The sequence below is a fragment of the Ictalurus punctatus genome, chromosome 5, assembly GCF_001660625.3.
Source record: "Ictalurus punctatus breed USDA103 chromosome 5, Coco_2.0, whole genome shotgun sequence".
Taxonomy (NCBI): Eukaryota; Metazoa; Chordata; class Actinopteri; order Siluriformes; family Ictaluridae; genus Ictalurus; species Ictalurus punctatus.
The window spans coordinates 32,834,790-32,852,422 of NC_030420.2; the positions used below are offsets into that span (position 1 = coordinate 32,834,790).

A 17,633-nucleotide genomic window follows, 5' to 3' on the forward strand; every position below is an offset into this window, starting at 1 on the left:
TTTGAAAAAAAAAAAAAAATACTTTTATAATTTTATTTATTTATTTATTTATTTTAATGTTCGCTCGGCGGAAGTCGATTTTGTCAGTAATATTTTTACACTTCGACTTGAATAAATTCACCGTCACGGGGGAAAACTAAAGCAGAGAGATAGTCGAGTATCATGTGACCAGATTTTTAAAAAGTGATCACGTGACCAGATTTACAGCTCGATCAGGGCGAGGGGAAAAGTCCGGGAAGTTACGCATTTAAAAAATAAACAAACAAACAGGAAACTCGCAATGAAGCAGAACTTCTCTTCAATTAAAAATGAAAATAAGAATAAACATACACAGCGGCAGTTTTCTGCAGGAAATGACATCACTGCTCAAAACAAAATAAAACCCTTTCACTGGAGTGCCTCTTATTAAAAAATTAAACATTGTTAATTAGTTAACATTAAAAAAAAAGAGGGAAAATAAATATAAATATTAAATTATAAATACTTTTTTTTTTTAAAAACAATACATAAATAATTACACGTTACGAATTAAATAATAAAAAGCGTATTATTTTAAATATTCGTTAAAAACAAACGAAAATCTAGTTGATTTATCTAATTCTAAAAATAAAAAAAAACATTAATAAATTTATTTTTTTACACATCTATCAAGATATCTATAAGTGTTTATTAATTATTATTTAATATTGAAATTTAAATAATTAAATTAAGTAAATAACAAAGCTTATTATTTTATAATAATTATTTTAATAAAAATTAAATAACAAAAAGCATATTATTTTATATATTCATTAAAAACATATAAAAAATTAGTCTAATTCTAAAAAAAATTGTTTAAAAAGCAATATATATATTACACTATTAATCCTTGCTCGCTGATATTCTTACCAGGATTTTGTTTTGTTTTGGGGATTAAAAAAAAAGACATTCATTTATGCAAATGAGGCTTCTTTAAATTAAAGCTGTATAAATTTGCATACTTAATAAAATCAGATATCAAGTCTTTAGATGATATTTGAATTAAAACGCTTTCTAGAGGATGATGTTAACAAAACATCTAAAAAAAAAAAAAAACCATTTATTTTTTATTTAAATGTTTATTTAAATTGTGTTTAAATGATACTGTATATTAGTTGTTTTTCAGTATAAACCCCCGGGTGAACGCAGTCATCATCATATTTCAGTCTCATGGACGGTGGAATCTTTCAGAAACTGAGATTTGTTGGTTATGAACACAAGCGGGGGGGGGGGGGGTGGGGGGGGCGTAATATTTTGAGGAAAAAAACAAAAGGTTTTAAAAATAAATGTGGTTTCACGTGTTTCCAGTCTAAGTAAGTGTGGTTTATAAGGTTTATAAAGGAAATTGGCGTGTTCGTCTTAACAGGAAACACGCTTCTGACAGATATACGAGGTGACGCGGGCGTGATCGTGAAGTGGGCGGAGCTTAAAGCCTTCTTCGAAGTTCCGGATAAAGCGGACGGACAAAATGGTGGCCTGAGAAATGTGTTTTAGTGCAACAGGATGAAAGAGGACGTCGACTCGTTAAAACCACTAATCTGACATGAATCTTTAGAGATTAGATTAGATTGGATCTGGAGATTAGATTAATATTGACATTAAAGATAGATCGAAATAAAAAAATTTAAAAATGTAATAAAATGTAAAACACACACGACATGTTTTTAATTAAAGGTCTTCGGTAATGAGGGAAATATAACACTGGAGTGCAAATTCCCCCAGATTTCAACACACACACACACACACACACACACACACACACACCCCAGCTGGGACACAGCTGCCGGTCTCGCCGTCAGACTAAAACCACTGCCTCATCTTCACATAATACCCACAATGCCGTGGGGAAATGTGCGTGTGCGTCTCTCTCGCTCTCTTTCTTTCTCTCCCGCTCACTCTCTCATTCCCTCTCTTTCTCTTTTCTTGCACTCTATACTCAAGTAAACACGCAGTACTGGCATGGCCATGTTTATTTGGGTTCATTTAAGGTCACATTTATTTTCAACTTCTCTCTTGCGCGTGCTCTCTCTCTACCTCTCTCTCTGTCCCTCTCTGTCCATATCTCCCTCTCTCTCTCCATCCCTCTTTCTGCTCATCCCTCTCTCTCGCTCTCTATACCTCTCTCTGTCTCTCTCCATCTATCCCTGTCCCTCTCTGTCCATCTCTCCCTCCCCCCTCCCCCTTCTCTTTCTCTGAAGGAACGTTCACACCTATTAGTCTGTTTGATATCTGGTTTGGTTTGTTTTCTCGCTGTACATAATTAAACAAACTAAAAATAAAGAATTTTAAAAAACCACTTCTGAAGACATACGTGCAAAGCTCCTTCATTCATTGCTCATAAGAGACTAAATACAGGCAAAAATATTTGCACCCCTGAACTTCACACCCGTTAATGGATCTTCCCCAAACTGTAGCCGCAAAGTCAGAAGCTCACAATCGTGTAGAGCGTCTCTGTACGCTGTAGCGTTATAATTTCCCTTCAGCGGAACTAAGAGTCCCCGAACACTGCTCCAGCACGACGACGCCCCTGTGCACGAAGCCAGCTCCGTGAAGACGTGGTGTGTGAAGGTCGGAAGAAGGTAGAAGAACTGGAGCGTCCTGCACAGAGTCCTGACCTCAACCCCGCTGAACACCTTCGGGATGAACTGGAACCGGAGTCTCGTCACATCAACATCAGCACCTGACCTCGACCTCACTGACGCTCTCGTAGCTGAACGGACGCAGATCCCCACGGCCACGCCCCAAAATCTAGTGGGACGCCTTCGCAGAAGACAGAGTGGAGCGCGTCATAACAGCAAAGAGGGAATTTATCTGGGACAGGATGTTCAACAAGCACATACGGGTGTGATGGTCATAAAATATGTAATCACTGCGAGAACCACTGTTGAAGGTTAATGGATAAATCTCTCTCTCTCAGCCTCGTCTCTAACTCTCTCTCAGCCTCGTCTCCTCTCTCTCAGCCTCATCTCTCTCTCAGCCTCATCTCTCTCTCTGCCTCGTCTCCTCTCTCTCTCTCAGCCTTGTCTCCTCTCTCTCAGCCTCATCTCTCTCTCAGCCTCATCTCTCTCTCAGCCTCGTCTCCTCTCTCAGCCTCGTCTCCTCTCTCTCAGCCTCGTCTCCTCTCTCTCAGCCTCATCCCTCTCTCTCTCAGCCTCGTCTCCTCTCTCTCAGCCTCGCCTCCTCTCTCTCTCTGTCCTCTTTCTCAGCCTCGTCTCCTCTCTCTCAGCCTCGTCTCTCTCTCAGCCTCATCTCTCTCTCTCAGCCTCGTCTCCTCTCTCTCTCTCTCAGCCTCGTCTCCTCTCTCTCAGCCTCGCCTCCTCTCTCTCAGCCTCGCCTCCTCTCTCTCAGCCTCGCCTCCTCTCTCTCAGCCTCGCCTCGTCTCTCTCTCTCTCTCTCTCTCAGCCTCGTCTCCTCTCTCTCTCTCTCAGCCTCGCCTCGTGTCTCTCTCTCTCTCTCTCTCTCTCTCTCTCTCTCCTCTCAGCCTCGTCTCCTCTCTCTCAGCCTCGCCTCGTGTCTCTCTCTCTCTCTCTCTCTCTCTCAGCCTCGTCTCCTCTCTCTCTCTCTCAGCCTCGTCTCCTCTCTCTCAGCCTCGCCTCCTCTCTCTCAGCCTCGCCTCCTCTCTCTCAGCCTCGCCTCGTCTCTCTCTCTCTCTCTCTCTCAGCCTCGTCTCCTCTCTCTCTCTCTCAGCCTCGCCTCGTGTCTCTCTCTCTCTCTCTCTCTCTCTCTCTCTCTCTCCTCTCAGCCTCGTCTCCTCTCTCTCAGCCTCGCCTCGTGTCTCTCTCTCTCTCTCTCTCTCTCTCTCTCTCAGCCTCGTCTCCTCTCTCTCAGCCTCGCCTCGTCTCTCTCTCTCTCTCTCTCTCTCTCCTCTCCTCTCTCAGCCTCGTCTCCTCTCTCTCTCTCAGCCTCGTCTCCTCTCCCTGACCGCAGACGCACTAATGGCGACTGAAAGAGGAGAAAAAAAAAAAAAAAAAACCTTATGCACATTTACACAAGCAAGCGCACACCACCAAGTGAAAAGAGGATCTGGCCCAAGTCCACGCTGAACCGGAGAGAGGAAGTTGTTCGTGCTGGAACAGGAAGTCACCCCATTTCCTGAAGTAGCTCTCCTACAGCCTTCTTCCTGCGTTTAACTACTGTGTATTAGGAAGCTGTAACACACAACCTATAACACGTCAGGACACAACGTCCCCGCTTTATTTACAGCTCGAGAGTGAGAGACACGGAGCAGGAGGAACAGGAAGCAGCGTGAGGAGGTTAACGAGGTTAATGAGGTTAACGAGGGGTCGAGTCTCTTCACAGAAGATGAAGGAGGTTTGATAATCAGCTTCGAATCCCGAGCTGAAGTGCATTCCAGTTTCACTCACGAGATGAAGAACAAGCTTTTACACAACTCACTTTCGCTCAGTGGAAAGGGCACGCGCACACACACACACACAGAGATATCAATTTACTCTTTAACTGACACACAACACACACTCTCCAACACACATCAATGTTCTCCAAAATACACCAACACACACTGATGTATGTCAAACTGACACGATTCCTCAACACACCCATGTTTATTTAACAGACCAGCAACTACACTTCAGCATTCTCTATACAGCCACACACACACACACACACACACACCCCACCAATTTCTATTTTCAACACACACCATCCAACACCGACCTACCGTGACACACACCATCCAACACCGACCTACTGCGACATACACCATCCAACACCGACCTACCGCGACACACACCATCCAACACCGACCTTCTGACATTACTTGGGATCAACACGTCCCAGTTAACCCACTGACAAACTTACAAATGACAAATAAACCAGTGTGAACGTACAAGAACATGCTAGAAAGGAACTTCCCAAGATCCACACATGGATATAAAACACACAAATCCGGTGTTTTGTGTTGGATCTCGAGCGTTTTTGTGTAGATCCAGACTTAAGGATCAAACACGGAATATGATACGACTCCGTAATCCTCACACGTGTTCGCTTATGTCTGGACTTTATTTCTGTATAAATGATGATCTCTAATGGTGAAAAAGATTATAAACACACACACACACACACACACACACACACAGCTCTGAAGCAGGAATGTGAAGCATTTTAATTCTGTGTTAATTTGCTAACCTGCTCAGGACAAACTCGAGCCCCCTAGCCTTAATCTCCGGATTTTAACAAGCCCAAACATCTCTCCCTCTCTCTCTCTCTCTCTTTCCTTCCCTCTCCCTCTCTCCCTCCCTCCCTACGGCCTGGTAGCACTTAGCCTCAATTTCCAGATGACAATTTCACCATTTTGGAAAAGGGCAGTGGTTTTTTTTCACCCACACAATGAGCCTTTTTTTTCCATGTCCTAGCAACTGAACTGAACACGAGGCACAAGCGCTTCTCGATCTCTCCTCGAGAAAATAAATAAATAAATAAATAAATAAAAATCAGACCACGTATCTCGCCTTGGCCATGCATCCGCCCCAAATTTATACCGTTTCGGCGTTAAAATATACTTTACATACGTCTGGAAACCAGTTTAATCGGGCGGTGGTTCCCGAAAGAACCTCCTCGGCCTAGATATTTCGATCCGAATAATCGGCTAATAAACCCAACCCCCTTCCTGATCCAGAGCCGGCCGCGTTAGAGAAGAGGAAAGAAGATCTTCCACAAACAACGTACAGATGTGAAAACGGAAAGAGAGAGACTGACAGGAAGAAAGGTTTTCACTTGAATTATCTCGGATCTGGAGAAACAGATCATTACGCGGCGCTCAGACATGGTGCGAGAGCTTGCTACTCATTTCTCGAAACAAGCAAGCGAACACACTTGATCAGTTCTAAAGGGAACGTATCGGTTCTGCACGCTCTCTCACAGCGGTGCTTATTGGCAAACGTGACCTTTTAGCTGTACTCCTGTTCGACGCACGTGAATCGAAGGGAGCTTTGGCGCGTCTCGGCCCGAGTCTGCGGTAATTTTGGAAAAGAAATAAATAAATAAATAAACTGAAATAAAATCAATCGCACGTCGTCCGAATATCGCGGCGTTCGCTCGACCTTGCGTTCGTTTCTGCGATCGTGGAGGGACTGGAAGCCCAACGTCGCCCAGGGGGGAAAAGAAAGTAGCTACTAAATCGTAACGGTAAATTTCCCGTGTCTTTAAGCTGATATAGAGTAGCTTATGAAATGATTTGCCACTGATTTGACCTTAAAGAGAACATCTGATTATCTTTCATACTGCATCAGTGTCCGACTTAGGGAAACGTTCTCGCTAGGTTTGGCGAGTTGACATTTGTACCGCTCTCGTACACTTCAGCAACAATAGCGGGCCGTTTCCGTCCCTAACCGTGTCCTTCGAATCCATTTTCGCGACTCCGACGTTACGCTTCCCTGATGCTAGATTTTGTAAAACGCGTAAAAGCTCGCTGGTCAAGTTTCAGCTGCCGTGACCCGAGGTGACTTCCTTCTATGAGAAATAAAATTGTATGATAATCTATTAAACTTCCCATCCGGATACAACGGCGTTTTCCTTCGGACCCGATTCAACTCGTGCACCTCTTCTTATAACACAGACAAAACAGACGAATAGATACGAATAAACGTGTGAAACGGAGGCTGCGTGGTTATCGTGCGGAATTACCGGACTCGTCTAGATAAAACCACATGAAGACAAAATAAACCTAAAGGCTCTGTAGTAAGGGACAACGAGACTGAAACGCGCCGACTCGACCTCTCTGTATCAACAACACCTTGTTTTTCTTCTCTCTCTCTCTCCCTCCCTCTCTCCCCTTCTCTCCTTCTCTCTCTCTCTCTACACACTTGTAGATCCTCTCTGTTTTTTCACCCAGCAGTCCTCCATTCCAGTCACATGACGTCTGAAGGCTCATGCCACCTTCAAACACTTTATTTGGGCAAATAGTAATATTTACACTGTCGTTAAAGGCACCCACTCATCACCGCTCCCCCCTCTCCACACACACACTTATGTTTGTGCGTTCTGCTTTCGTAACCTCTGAAACAACACTTCCACTCGACAGTCATGAGCCTCTCGCGTGTCCACCATGTTTAAAAAAAAAAAATATTTCAACTTTATTCCCAGAAACCAGGAAGAGACAACCATCATCTAATCACACGAGGCGATTCCGACCGAAACCACAAACATATAAACGCTGCTCATAACGCTTCACGTGTACGCGCTCATCCATCCTCATGCTGCTCCTGATCACCTCTGGACTTTTTTTTTTTTTTTGGGCTATAGAGACGACAAAGGTGTTCGATATTGCAAAAATTCCACATCACCATACTTTTTATGAACATTATACGACCCAGTACGTCCCGATGTTTCTGGTGTCTTCGGTACTGTGCAGAACCATGCAGCGGACAAGTTTGGACAACGCTGCGTCCCAATGTAATATATGGCGGTACTGATAGTAGTTGTGGGGCGATATGTGAAAAATAAATAAATAAATCATATCGCGATACTTTTACGATACATTGTATGTATTGTTATAACGTTTACAGTAGGGCTGGGCGATATAATCGATATCGTGATAAGCGATTACGCGATGCACTTTCCCGAGATATCGTTGGTACGGTGATGTTTTTTTTTTTTTTTTTTACGCGTTTTTAATAGCGACTAATTAAACGGTACCAAATGGGGTCCCGTTAATGTTTTTTTTCCGTAACTTATCCTACTTTGTATTTGTAGGAATTAAAGAAAAGTGTCGTGAATCTCGGTCGAACGGGTTTTTGTTTATTTTACTAGCGTTTTGCGGACAGTTCGTTAGCTAACTTGGATATCGTGATGTGCGTCGTGTACGGTAGAGAAGTATCGTGATGTGATATTTCCGTCATATCCGATATCGCCCGGCCCTTCTTAATCGCGGTGTCATTATTACTCTGTATACATGATCGTATCGCCCGGCCTTTCGCGACGACGACACACGGCGTCTCGGATATTCCCGGATATTCGTACGCGTAGGCCGGCGCTCCATAATCGTCCCGTTGTGTTTGGCGCAGTGGGAGAAATCGCATTTCACACCCCGCAAATCTGCGTTTTTCCAACGCCGGGACAAAGGAGGGACTTTTTCGCAGCGCACACACACACACCAGAGTAAACACACACACACACACACAAGCGAGCGGAGGCCCATGCCGGGCGATGTCGTGTGCCGGCAAACAGAGAGGCCGAGATAAAGAGGAGGAGGAAGAAAAAGAAAAGAACAGAAAAAAAACCATGGCTTTGAGTTTTACCTCTGGGGAGGAAATCTAATACCGCGCAGCAAGAAGCAACAGAGTGTGCAGTGTACAATGGGTAGGGTTCAGCACTGAGTGTGTGTGTGTGTGTGTGTGTGCGTGTGTGTGTTTGAGGAATGTGAAACACCAACAGCAGCATTCCAGCTGCGACTGCATCGCCTAGCTTTCCAAACGCCAAAACAGTCAGGAATATAAAATCACACACACACACACAACATCCCATAATAATAACGACGACAACAACTACAACAACACAAACACTTATAGTACAAAACGTGTGTAAACGTGAGCGCCGCGTGACGCCGCCCGTGTCCTCAGACGAGACGAGAAAAACACAAAAGCAACCAGCAGGGGAGTGGAAACTCTACAGCAACACACACACACACACACACACACACACACACACACACCACTCAGAAAAAAGTCTGCAGAGGAAATGGAGCCTTTCTTTTTCTTTTTTTCTTTAAACACCGCCTCTAAAACATTTACTAGAACCGCTCCGTTTTATACACAATTAAACAAACAAATCAACCTTTCTTCAGTTGATTATGTAAATAATTACGTCTATGTCTGCTCTGGTACATTTGTCGAGTCAAGGAACAGTCACATAACACGACACACACACACACACACGTTGGTTTTAACACTCATTGTGAGCCGTTTTCATTTCCACCGGCTCGTCCATGACCTCAGTAACCAAACGCGACTTGTTCCTTGTTGTAGCATTTACTTATTTCTTTTTTATTTACTTCTAAATCTTTATTTCTCTTCCTACAAAAGGTCCGAAACGATATAATCGATGCACACCGCGTTTAAAAAAATAAAAAAAAATTTAAAAAAAATTTTAAAACGTCAGACTTGTTTGAAAACGTTTACAAATCAAGAAGAGCGGGCACGAAATTGTTCTTTTTTTTTTCCATACGTACAATCGTACACGTTTTTGCTTCGTACGATTCGCAGGAACGCGAGAGTCTTTACGATTATGAAACGTACGCGTGTAGTAAAGACCACGTGACAAACACGATATCGATGACGATAAATGACGTGACGCTACGCTTTGTAGACTTCTCTCAGACGGTAACAATGTTTTAGCGTTTTGTTTCGCCGCAGTTTTACTACCAGTCTGTTATTATTATTATTATTATTATTATTATTATATAGTAATAAGTATTTACCCCCTACAACCAGGAACTGAAATGGATTTAACCGATAGAATTTTTACAATGTTTTTGTCTAACGATGGCTGACGGCGCAAAATGTTTTCTTGTTGCAACACAAAGCTTAATTAAACACACAAAAGCAAACATTTATCGGTTGCGTAAGTATTCACCCCCCCCCCCTCCCCAATCAGAACCACACCTTTGGCTCGGAGTCGTTTGAGACACGTCTAAATCGGCTTTGCACGCCGATTGTGATATTTTTGAACAAAATTCCTCTGGAAGAGAATTTTTTTTTTCCTCTCCAAGTCTTCACACAGATTCTCAGATCGGATTTAGGTCTCGGATCGGACAAAATTATTATTTTTTTTTTTAAATAAAAAATTTTAAAAAGGCCGTTTGTATCACCTTGTAGGTAAATAACGCTGTTTAACCTTAAAGCAAAAAAAATCCAACCTTGATCAAAGTCATCTTCAACAAGCATCCGAGATACGTTTTAGTTCTTTCCAATGGCGCGTCGTTGCTCTTATTTTCACTTCGGATTAACGGAGTCTTGCTTTACCCACAATCCCGCTCCACGACGGGACTTCAACCTTCGCTTCATCTCTGTCGACGCGACAGCGATGCAGCGGCGCTTTAGTCCTCCAGTCCGTCCAGCTCTCTCACCTCCTCGTCTGTACGCTCTGCTCAAACGTATCAGCTTTTCGACGTCGCGTAGCTCGCTAACTAGCCGTGTCGACTCTCTTCTACATTTAGCTGCGCTGAATTCTGGGATGTCCGAGTCCTTTCGCGCCAACGTCTCCACCACCAAGAACAAAACCTGACTCTGAGGAAATGTTTTTGAGGGGTTCCCCCCCCCTTCCTGACGAACTCCATAGTAACTGCGCTGGAGATAATAACGTCACCCGAAATCAACCGCGATCACTAAATATGTTAATAAAATATAAACACGTCTTGTCTTTCAGGGTGGACTTTAACTTTAACAAGTTTTGATTCCTGAGGTCAGCGTTATTCAGATACAAACTTTTATTTATTTATTTAAAAGTAAAGTTTGTCAAAATTATTTTGCCATGCATTTTTATGATTAGGAAGACAACCCCCCCCCCCCACACACACACACACACACACCCCAACATACACCAGCAGCCATGCTTATTGCATGCAGACCACCAACATCTGGACTAGAGTGGTTGGAAAGACTGGAGAGAAACAACAACAAACAACAGCAACAACACAACAACACCACATACCACACTGAAATACTCTGCTTTATTATGGCATTTTGACATAAACAAAAAAAACAAACATCAAAATATTGTATTTAACAGGTTAATGTTGGATGTCTAATCTTCAAATTTTGAACTTCCTGAAGTTTAGGATATGCTAGTGATATGTGAAGAGTCATTTTAAACCGAAGAAGTACTTAAAACTCAATTTTTTTTTAAACTGTAATCCAATAGCATTAGTAAGTAGTCAAATATATATATATATATATATATATATATATATATATATATATATATATATATACACACACACACACACACACACACACACATTACATATATATATTGTTTGTGTTATGAGTTGTTTGATGGTATTTAAAAGTGCTTCTAAAGGTTATTTTTTAAAATATATGAATCACTTTATATGGTAAAATAAGTTAAGTAAATAGTATAAGAGTACAAACGAGAAGAAGCACGCAGGCGCTCGTGCAGGCAGACAGACAGATGACGAAGATGCTCAGCTTAAAGATGTATTAAACCTATATAAAACAACACGTCTCCAGACTTTAAACAAGCATCTAAAACAAGGCAAATAACTCACTATGTGAAAGATGAATCCAGGAAACGATGAAGAAGATGACTCTGCCCGAAGAGACACCGGGAAATCGGCCCATATTTTTCTGTGAGAAATCCTCATAAGCGTCGCGAGCGAGCGAGCGCGAGGCGAGCTTTACCTCAAAGACTTACGTTTAACTCGGCAAACGGCGCGGGAGGGGGTGGTGGTGAGAGAAGAAAATCACCTAATTTTCAACTTGTTGCTACAGAAACGTTAAAAAAACCGAGTCTGAAATCGCGTCGAACCCCTCATTCGTTCTCACGGTCTCCGGTTCGAGCGGGTAAATCCATAAAAATTGAGTTTTTTTTAACAACTTTTTCTTCCCCCGTCCATGAAACGACTCTGAGGTAACTCTGAACTTCTCTCTGTCGCGCGCGCGCTCGCTCTCTCGCGCTCTCTTCCCTCGAGTAAGACGCGTCACTCCACCTAAAGTCGCAGAGGAGGAGTATCCATCCGCGTGAAGTTTACAACAGGGACTACACCGTGTCAAATATCGTGGCGTTTTTTTTTCTTAATCAAACGAAGCTTTTTTCTTTTAAAAAAAAAAAAAAAAACACAGAATATTGCTCGTACGAGGTATAACCGCGACTAGGTTGCGTTTAAACGACTTCATTTAAACGTCTGATACTTCTCTTCTTTACATCATGCCACAGACCACCGCGGAGGAATTTTCTTTTTAAAAAACTTATTTTCTACTCAGACCAAATCTGCATACTAGCGTACTAAACAGTAGGCGAGGTCGCACTGCTGCCGAGGCCTTCGTTTTCCTACGTGACGTACTGTTTAGTAGGGTAGTATGCTGCTGGGGACTTAGCACTTTTCTGTGACTCAGTTATAACGTGAAATTTTCACCCCCTGTTGACGGGATTTTATATTTAAAGAAATTGTAATAATAATAAATAGTTACCACCCACCTTTTCTCAGAATGTATATATATATATTTTACATAGTTTATTTATGTAGCTGTTAAAAAAAATTCCCAGAACATTTCATTACATTACAAATCTCAAAGCCTAGCAAACGAATGAATGTGAAATGGCATCTCCAAAGCTAACATGCTAGCATACACATATATTAACATGTTTTATAGGACGTATGTTTTCTTTTATGATTTTATGTTCTAGCAATTGTGGGGTTCTTTAAACAAATAACACTCATTTTGGATGGACATATTTATTTGTTTGTTTGTTTGTTTGTTTAAAGAATCAGAATTTGAAGCCTGTTCAGATATCAGCGAACGCGACGGTTAAGTAAACAGTGTACAAGCTAAATGAATAGGTAAATATTTATTACCCATCCTAAATAAATAAGTAAAAAGATCTTAAAAATGACATAGATATTACAGTATATAGTAAATGTAAATAGACGAGTAGCATTTAAGTATATTTAAACTATAAATGTATAGTATTTGCATGGCGGATGTGAGGGAAAATGCATCGCTAAGTCTGCGAACATGTTCAACATCATTAAGTAGTCTGGAAGTATTTGCCTCTTGTAAATAACCTCACAGCCGTGTAACATTTGGTTCATTTAATAGTTTTCAAACAAAAGATGCTCTAAATAAAGACATCAAACTGCCTTTTGGTGTTCGGTATTGAAATGCCCTCAGAGACTTCACACTGAATAGATCTAATTAACACTACAGAGCGCTTTTGGGGTGCTAATTTTCTAAATTATTTAACACGGTACGTGCTAGACATTGTTGAGCTACAAATTATTCATTGGGTGCCAAATTGTTCATTAGGATCACAGACAAAACATTAACACACTGAAGCAACATAAAGCTGAACCTGAACATTTTAACCTAAGCATGGTAAAGGTTTTCCTGTTTCACAGGGTTATAAATATGAGGTAACACATAGGCCAAATTCCCTTAGTCATTCATAACGATGGGTAAGACCAAGGAATATAGCTGTGATGTGCGCCTAAAGGTTGTTGAGGTTCACAAAATGGGAAGTGTCTATAAGAAAATAGCACAAGCATTGAAAATGTGCATTTCCACCATCAGGGCAATGATTAAGAAGTTCCAGTCGACTGGAAATGTTATGAATCGACGTGGAATTGGACGCGTGTCTGTATCGTCTCAACACACTGTGAAGAGGACGGTTAGAGTGGACAAAAAATCTCCGAGGATCACAGCTGGAGAACTGCAGAAGTTAGTCGTGTCTCGGGGTCGGAAAGTCTCCAAAACTATAGTCCGAAGTCACCGACATCACCACAAGTTGTTTGGAAGGGTTTCAAGAAAAAAGCCTCTACTCTCAAAAACAAACTCGAGCGTCTTCAGTGTGCCAGACATGACTGGAACTTCAAATGGGATCGGATTCTATGGTCAGATGAAACCAAAATAGAGCTTTTTGGTAATAAACACAGAGGAGGTTTTGGAGCACACAGAGAGGTAGCCATATGGAAAAGTACCTCATGGCCACGGTTAAATATGGAGGTGGATCTTTAATGTTTTGGGGCTGTTTTTCTGCCAGAGGACCTGGACATTTTGTTAGGACACATGGCATCATGGACTCTATCAAATATCAACAGATATTAAATGAAAACCTGACTGCCTCTGACAGAAAGCTTCAAACGGGCCGTGGTTGGATCTTCCAGCAGGACGATGATCCAAAACATCATCAAAATCAACACAAAAACGGTTTACTGACCACAAAATCAAGGTCCTGCCCTGACCATCCCAGTCCCCTGACCTGAACCCCATAGAAACCCTGTGGGGTGAACTGAAGAGGAGAGTCCACCAGCGTGGACCTGGAAATTTGACGGAAGTATGTATGTAAGTTTGCTATTTAAAGTTGCTTAAATAATTGCCTATTCTTATTTCTGGGGGAAAGCTCTTGCTATTTTCATGCATACAAAAGAAACCTTTTTTTCCATCCTTATGTATCACAATGTAAATCCTTTAATACATCAATACACACACTCAATTGCGCGCGCACACACACACACACACACACACACACACACACCCCTAAGGCTAGTGACTCAACAGTGCTGTTGCTGTTTCACTGTTTCACTGGCAGGCAATGGGACCTCTGCCTCCCACGATTTTTTTTTTTTCCTGATTTTTTTTCCTGAATGGAGTTGTAGGGGGTTTTCTTGACTTCATGGAAGATCCAATATGCTGTGCATGTATCAACATAAATTCTCGGAAAATACCTATTAAACAGCAGTTATACCACCTCTCCACCCCTGCGTACAAACGCTCACAGGCATACCCTCATGCACTAACTTGAAGTAACACACACACACACACACAAATCTGTCCTATTGGTGCATATTGGATTGTTTGAATAGTATTTATTTTCAATAAGAAAAATGCTGCATTGATATTGGGGTTAAATTCAGATTTAGGACCTGGAGAAGCGCTGGTTCGTTCACGTCTGGTAACAATGTGGGAACAACACCGTTTTATCGTGTTATTATATGAGGATTTTAACTCTGATATAATGGAACTGTTATTCAAAAGGCTGAGCTTAACCTTATAAATATCCTCTGATTAATTTCTGGCCAAGGTGATGTACGTGATAGAGTGAAGACTTTAAACAAACTGAAACAAACACATCAAATGTAGAAACGCGGCAGTACACAGATGCCTTGGCCGACATTTTACAATCTTCTCAAAATTTCCTTAAGCCTATAAAACAGTCAGAAACAGCATTATCATCAGTTGCTTACTGGGATTTATATTTTCATTTCCAGTTAAAGAAAAACTGCAATGGTTTTCCCAGAAATCCCCATGACTTTACACCCTAACAACCGTAACTCCACTGATCAGAGAAACACTTTCAGAGAAACAACCTTGCCTCTAGCAAGCAGTATGATACAAGTCGACATAATACATTTTTATTAAACCTTTAACAGATTTTTCGTACTTTTCATCGCATCATATAATCTCCAGGTCGTGTGTCCGTCACTTATAACGCTGCGTTCGTTCTCAATGTTACGTTTCTTCACCCGTACCCCATATTGTACTTTCACTAGTTTCATTCTGACCATGTGTGTGGCGGCCTGGGAAAACCCTTCACATGGTGAAATTATGACGGATTCATGGTGGAATCAAGATCTGAAAACTGAACCCTTTCCTAAATGGACGCATGATTGGTTGTTGTGTGCCTCTCGACCACAAGTACAAAACTACAGACATTTTGTTAACCCCCGTATCTGATTACAAAGCGAACTGATTAGGCTTGTGTACTGCAAATTTTCGCTCAAGGGACTGAAAAATGCCCACGATTGGCTAATGTTATGATTGACAGCGGTGCACGCCCCTCCTACCCAGAAAGCCAATTTTTTTTTTTAAATGGAAAGTTTTACTACTTGTGTTAAATAGATTAATATAATATATCACAAATCGTGCGGAAATTTTTCACTATACACGATATACCTCATAATATTTTTTTGGTTGCTAGGCAACTACCAGGTCATCAAACACAACTGATACTGGATCTCTACAGATTAAAAAAAAAAAAAAAAAAAAAAACCTTTGTTACAAAAATGGGTGTTAATGTCCGTTACTGCAACGTTGAACTCAGTTGACTTTTTAAAAAATATCAGTATAACACGAAAACAACTGAAGATGAAATAAAGATGAAAGAAATCAGCTCACGTTTAAAAAAAAAACAAAAAAAAAAAACAGCAAAAGACGACCTTTGTAATTCAGTAGAACGGATGAATAGCTGAAGATCTTATAACACATTATGATATACATTATAACACTAGTTATGATAGCGGCTTAGTTAGGAGTTAGTGCCTAATAGTAGCATGGGAAAGTGTGTGTGAGTGTGTGTGAGTGTGTATGTGTGAGTGTGTGTGTCTAGCCATAACGACGCTGTAAATACGCTGTTGCTGCTGCTGGCATGACGAGGTCAGAGTTTAGAAAGATTTATCACGCATGGCAGTGGTGTCATGGGCCAGATAAAGCTGTGATATACTGCGGTTGGATGGCATCGGAAGAGCGATCTCACACACACACACACACACACGCACACACACACACACACACACACACAGCATCAGTTACCTACCAAACTCCCTCTCTGTCCCTCCATCTGCAGCGTGGGAAAGTGGTCACACCAAAATACCACCTCATTTTTATGAGAAGGAAGTTAGCAGGGATGGGGAGAGAGAGAGAGAGAGAGAGACAGAGAGAGAGAGAGAGAGAGACAGAGAGAGAGAGAAAGACAGAGAGAGAGAGAGATAAACAGATACACAGAGCAATCAAGATAGATAAATAGACCAAAACACAGACAGGAAATATAGTCACTGACAGATAAATAGACAGACAGATAGACAGACAGGAATTATAGAGAGACAGACAGAAAAAAGGACAGACGGACAGACATATGGATACTTTGAAATAACTATCAAGTATCATTGGAAAATTATACACATTTTTTTTTTATATATAACTGTCCCTTCATGTCCATATAGATTTGTGAAAAATAATTTCAACACACACACACACACACACACACACACACACACACACACACACACACACACACACACACACACACAAACACACAGACATCCGGAAGCACCGTCTGCTCATCGCCCTGTAAACTGAAAGAGGAGAGCGGGACACAGGAAGAGAGAGTGGTATATTTAGGACGGATTATATCTCTGTCTATCCATATGACCTCTTTAACATTTCCGAGGGAAGCGTGTGTGTATAAGTGTGTGTTTGTGCCACCTTACACTGACCGGATAGAGCTGGAAAAAGAAGGCAGGAGCCGAGAGACAGGCAGGAATAACAACACACACACACACACACACACACACACGTGAAAGGTGAAACACTGCTGCGATTTTATTTGACGAGTTTAGAAATTACTGTAAAGCTGCTTCAGAAACTACAACAACATGGAGTTCGGTTATAAACGTCAGTTACCGACTCTCGTGTAATGATTCATACTTACTGATTCCTGACATGATTTGTTATGAGAAGCCGTTTATTCTTTCTTTCTTTCTTTCTTTCTTTTTCCTTTTTTTCTTCTTCACAGCGTTTAACAGACAAATGCAAACACTTTCACTACTATTACGATTGCTTGACCTTCGTCAGCGACGTTTCGTCTCCACTCATACAAGGCTTACAAAAAAAAAAAACCATTGGCCATGTTTTTATAAATAGATAAAGAGAGAGAGAGAGAGAGAGAGAGAGAGAGAGAGAGAGTTGTCAAAAATGAGACATTCAGAGTCGAAAAAAAACATAAAAACCACAAGTCAGAATTTATTCCGAGACAGAACAGAAGCTCGAGGCAAGCATCACAGAGAGAATTTCTAGAGAAGTTGTTGAGAAGTAGTTACAGAGAAGAGAAGGGAAAGAAGGGTCTGAGGAGAGAGAGAGAGAAAG

General features: G+C 41.5%; 1 protein-coding gene and 1 long non-coding RNA gene across 3 annotated transcripts in view; both read right to left on the reverse strand.

The window, feature by feature from the left end:
* Positions 1-11,702, reverse strand: part of notch2 (notch receptor 2) — a 62,701-nt gene extending 50,999 nt beyond the window's left edge. Inside the window, exon 1 of one of the 2 annotated variants that reach the window (XM_047155738.2) lies at positions 11,261-11,702. In XM_047155738.2, the coding sequence (XP_047011694.1) occupies positions 11,261-11,333 (73 nt within the window). In that variant the 5' untranslated portion in view covers positions 11,334-11,702. The remainder of the gene's footprint in view (positions 1-11,260) is intronic. The other variant, XM_017468020.3, reaches the window with a different exon arrangement.
* On the reverse strand, positions 1,974-5,254 carry LOC128632863 (uncharacterized). The gene is made up of 2 exons (XR_008396491.1): positions 4,753-5,254; positions 1,974-4,722 (listed from the first exon to the last, which is right to left on the reverse strand). It is a non-coding gene; the product is annotated as an uncharacterized LOC128632863 (long non-coding RNA).
* Positions 11,703-17,633: the final 5,931 nt, after the last annotated feature.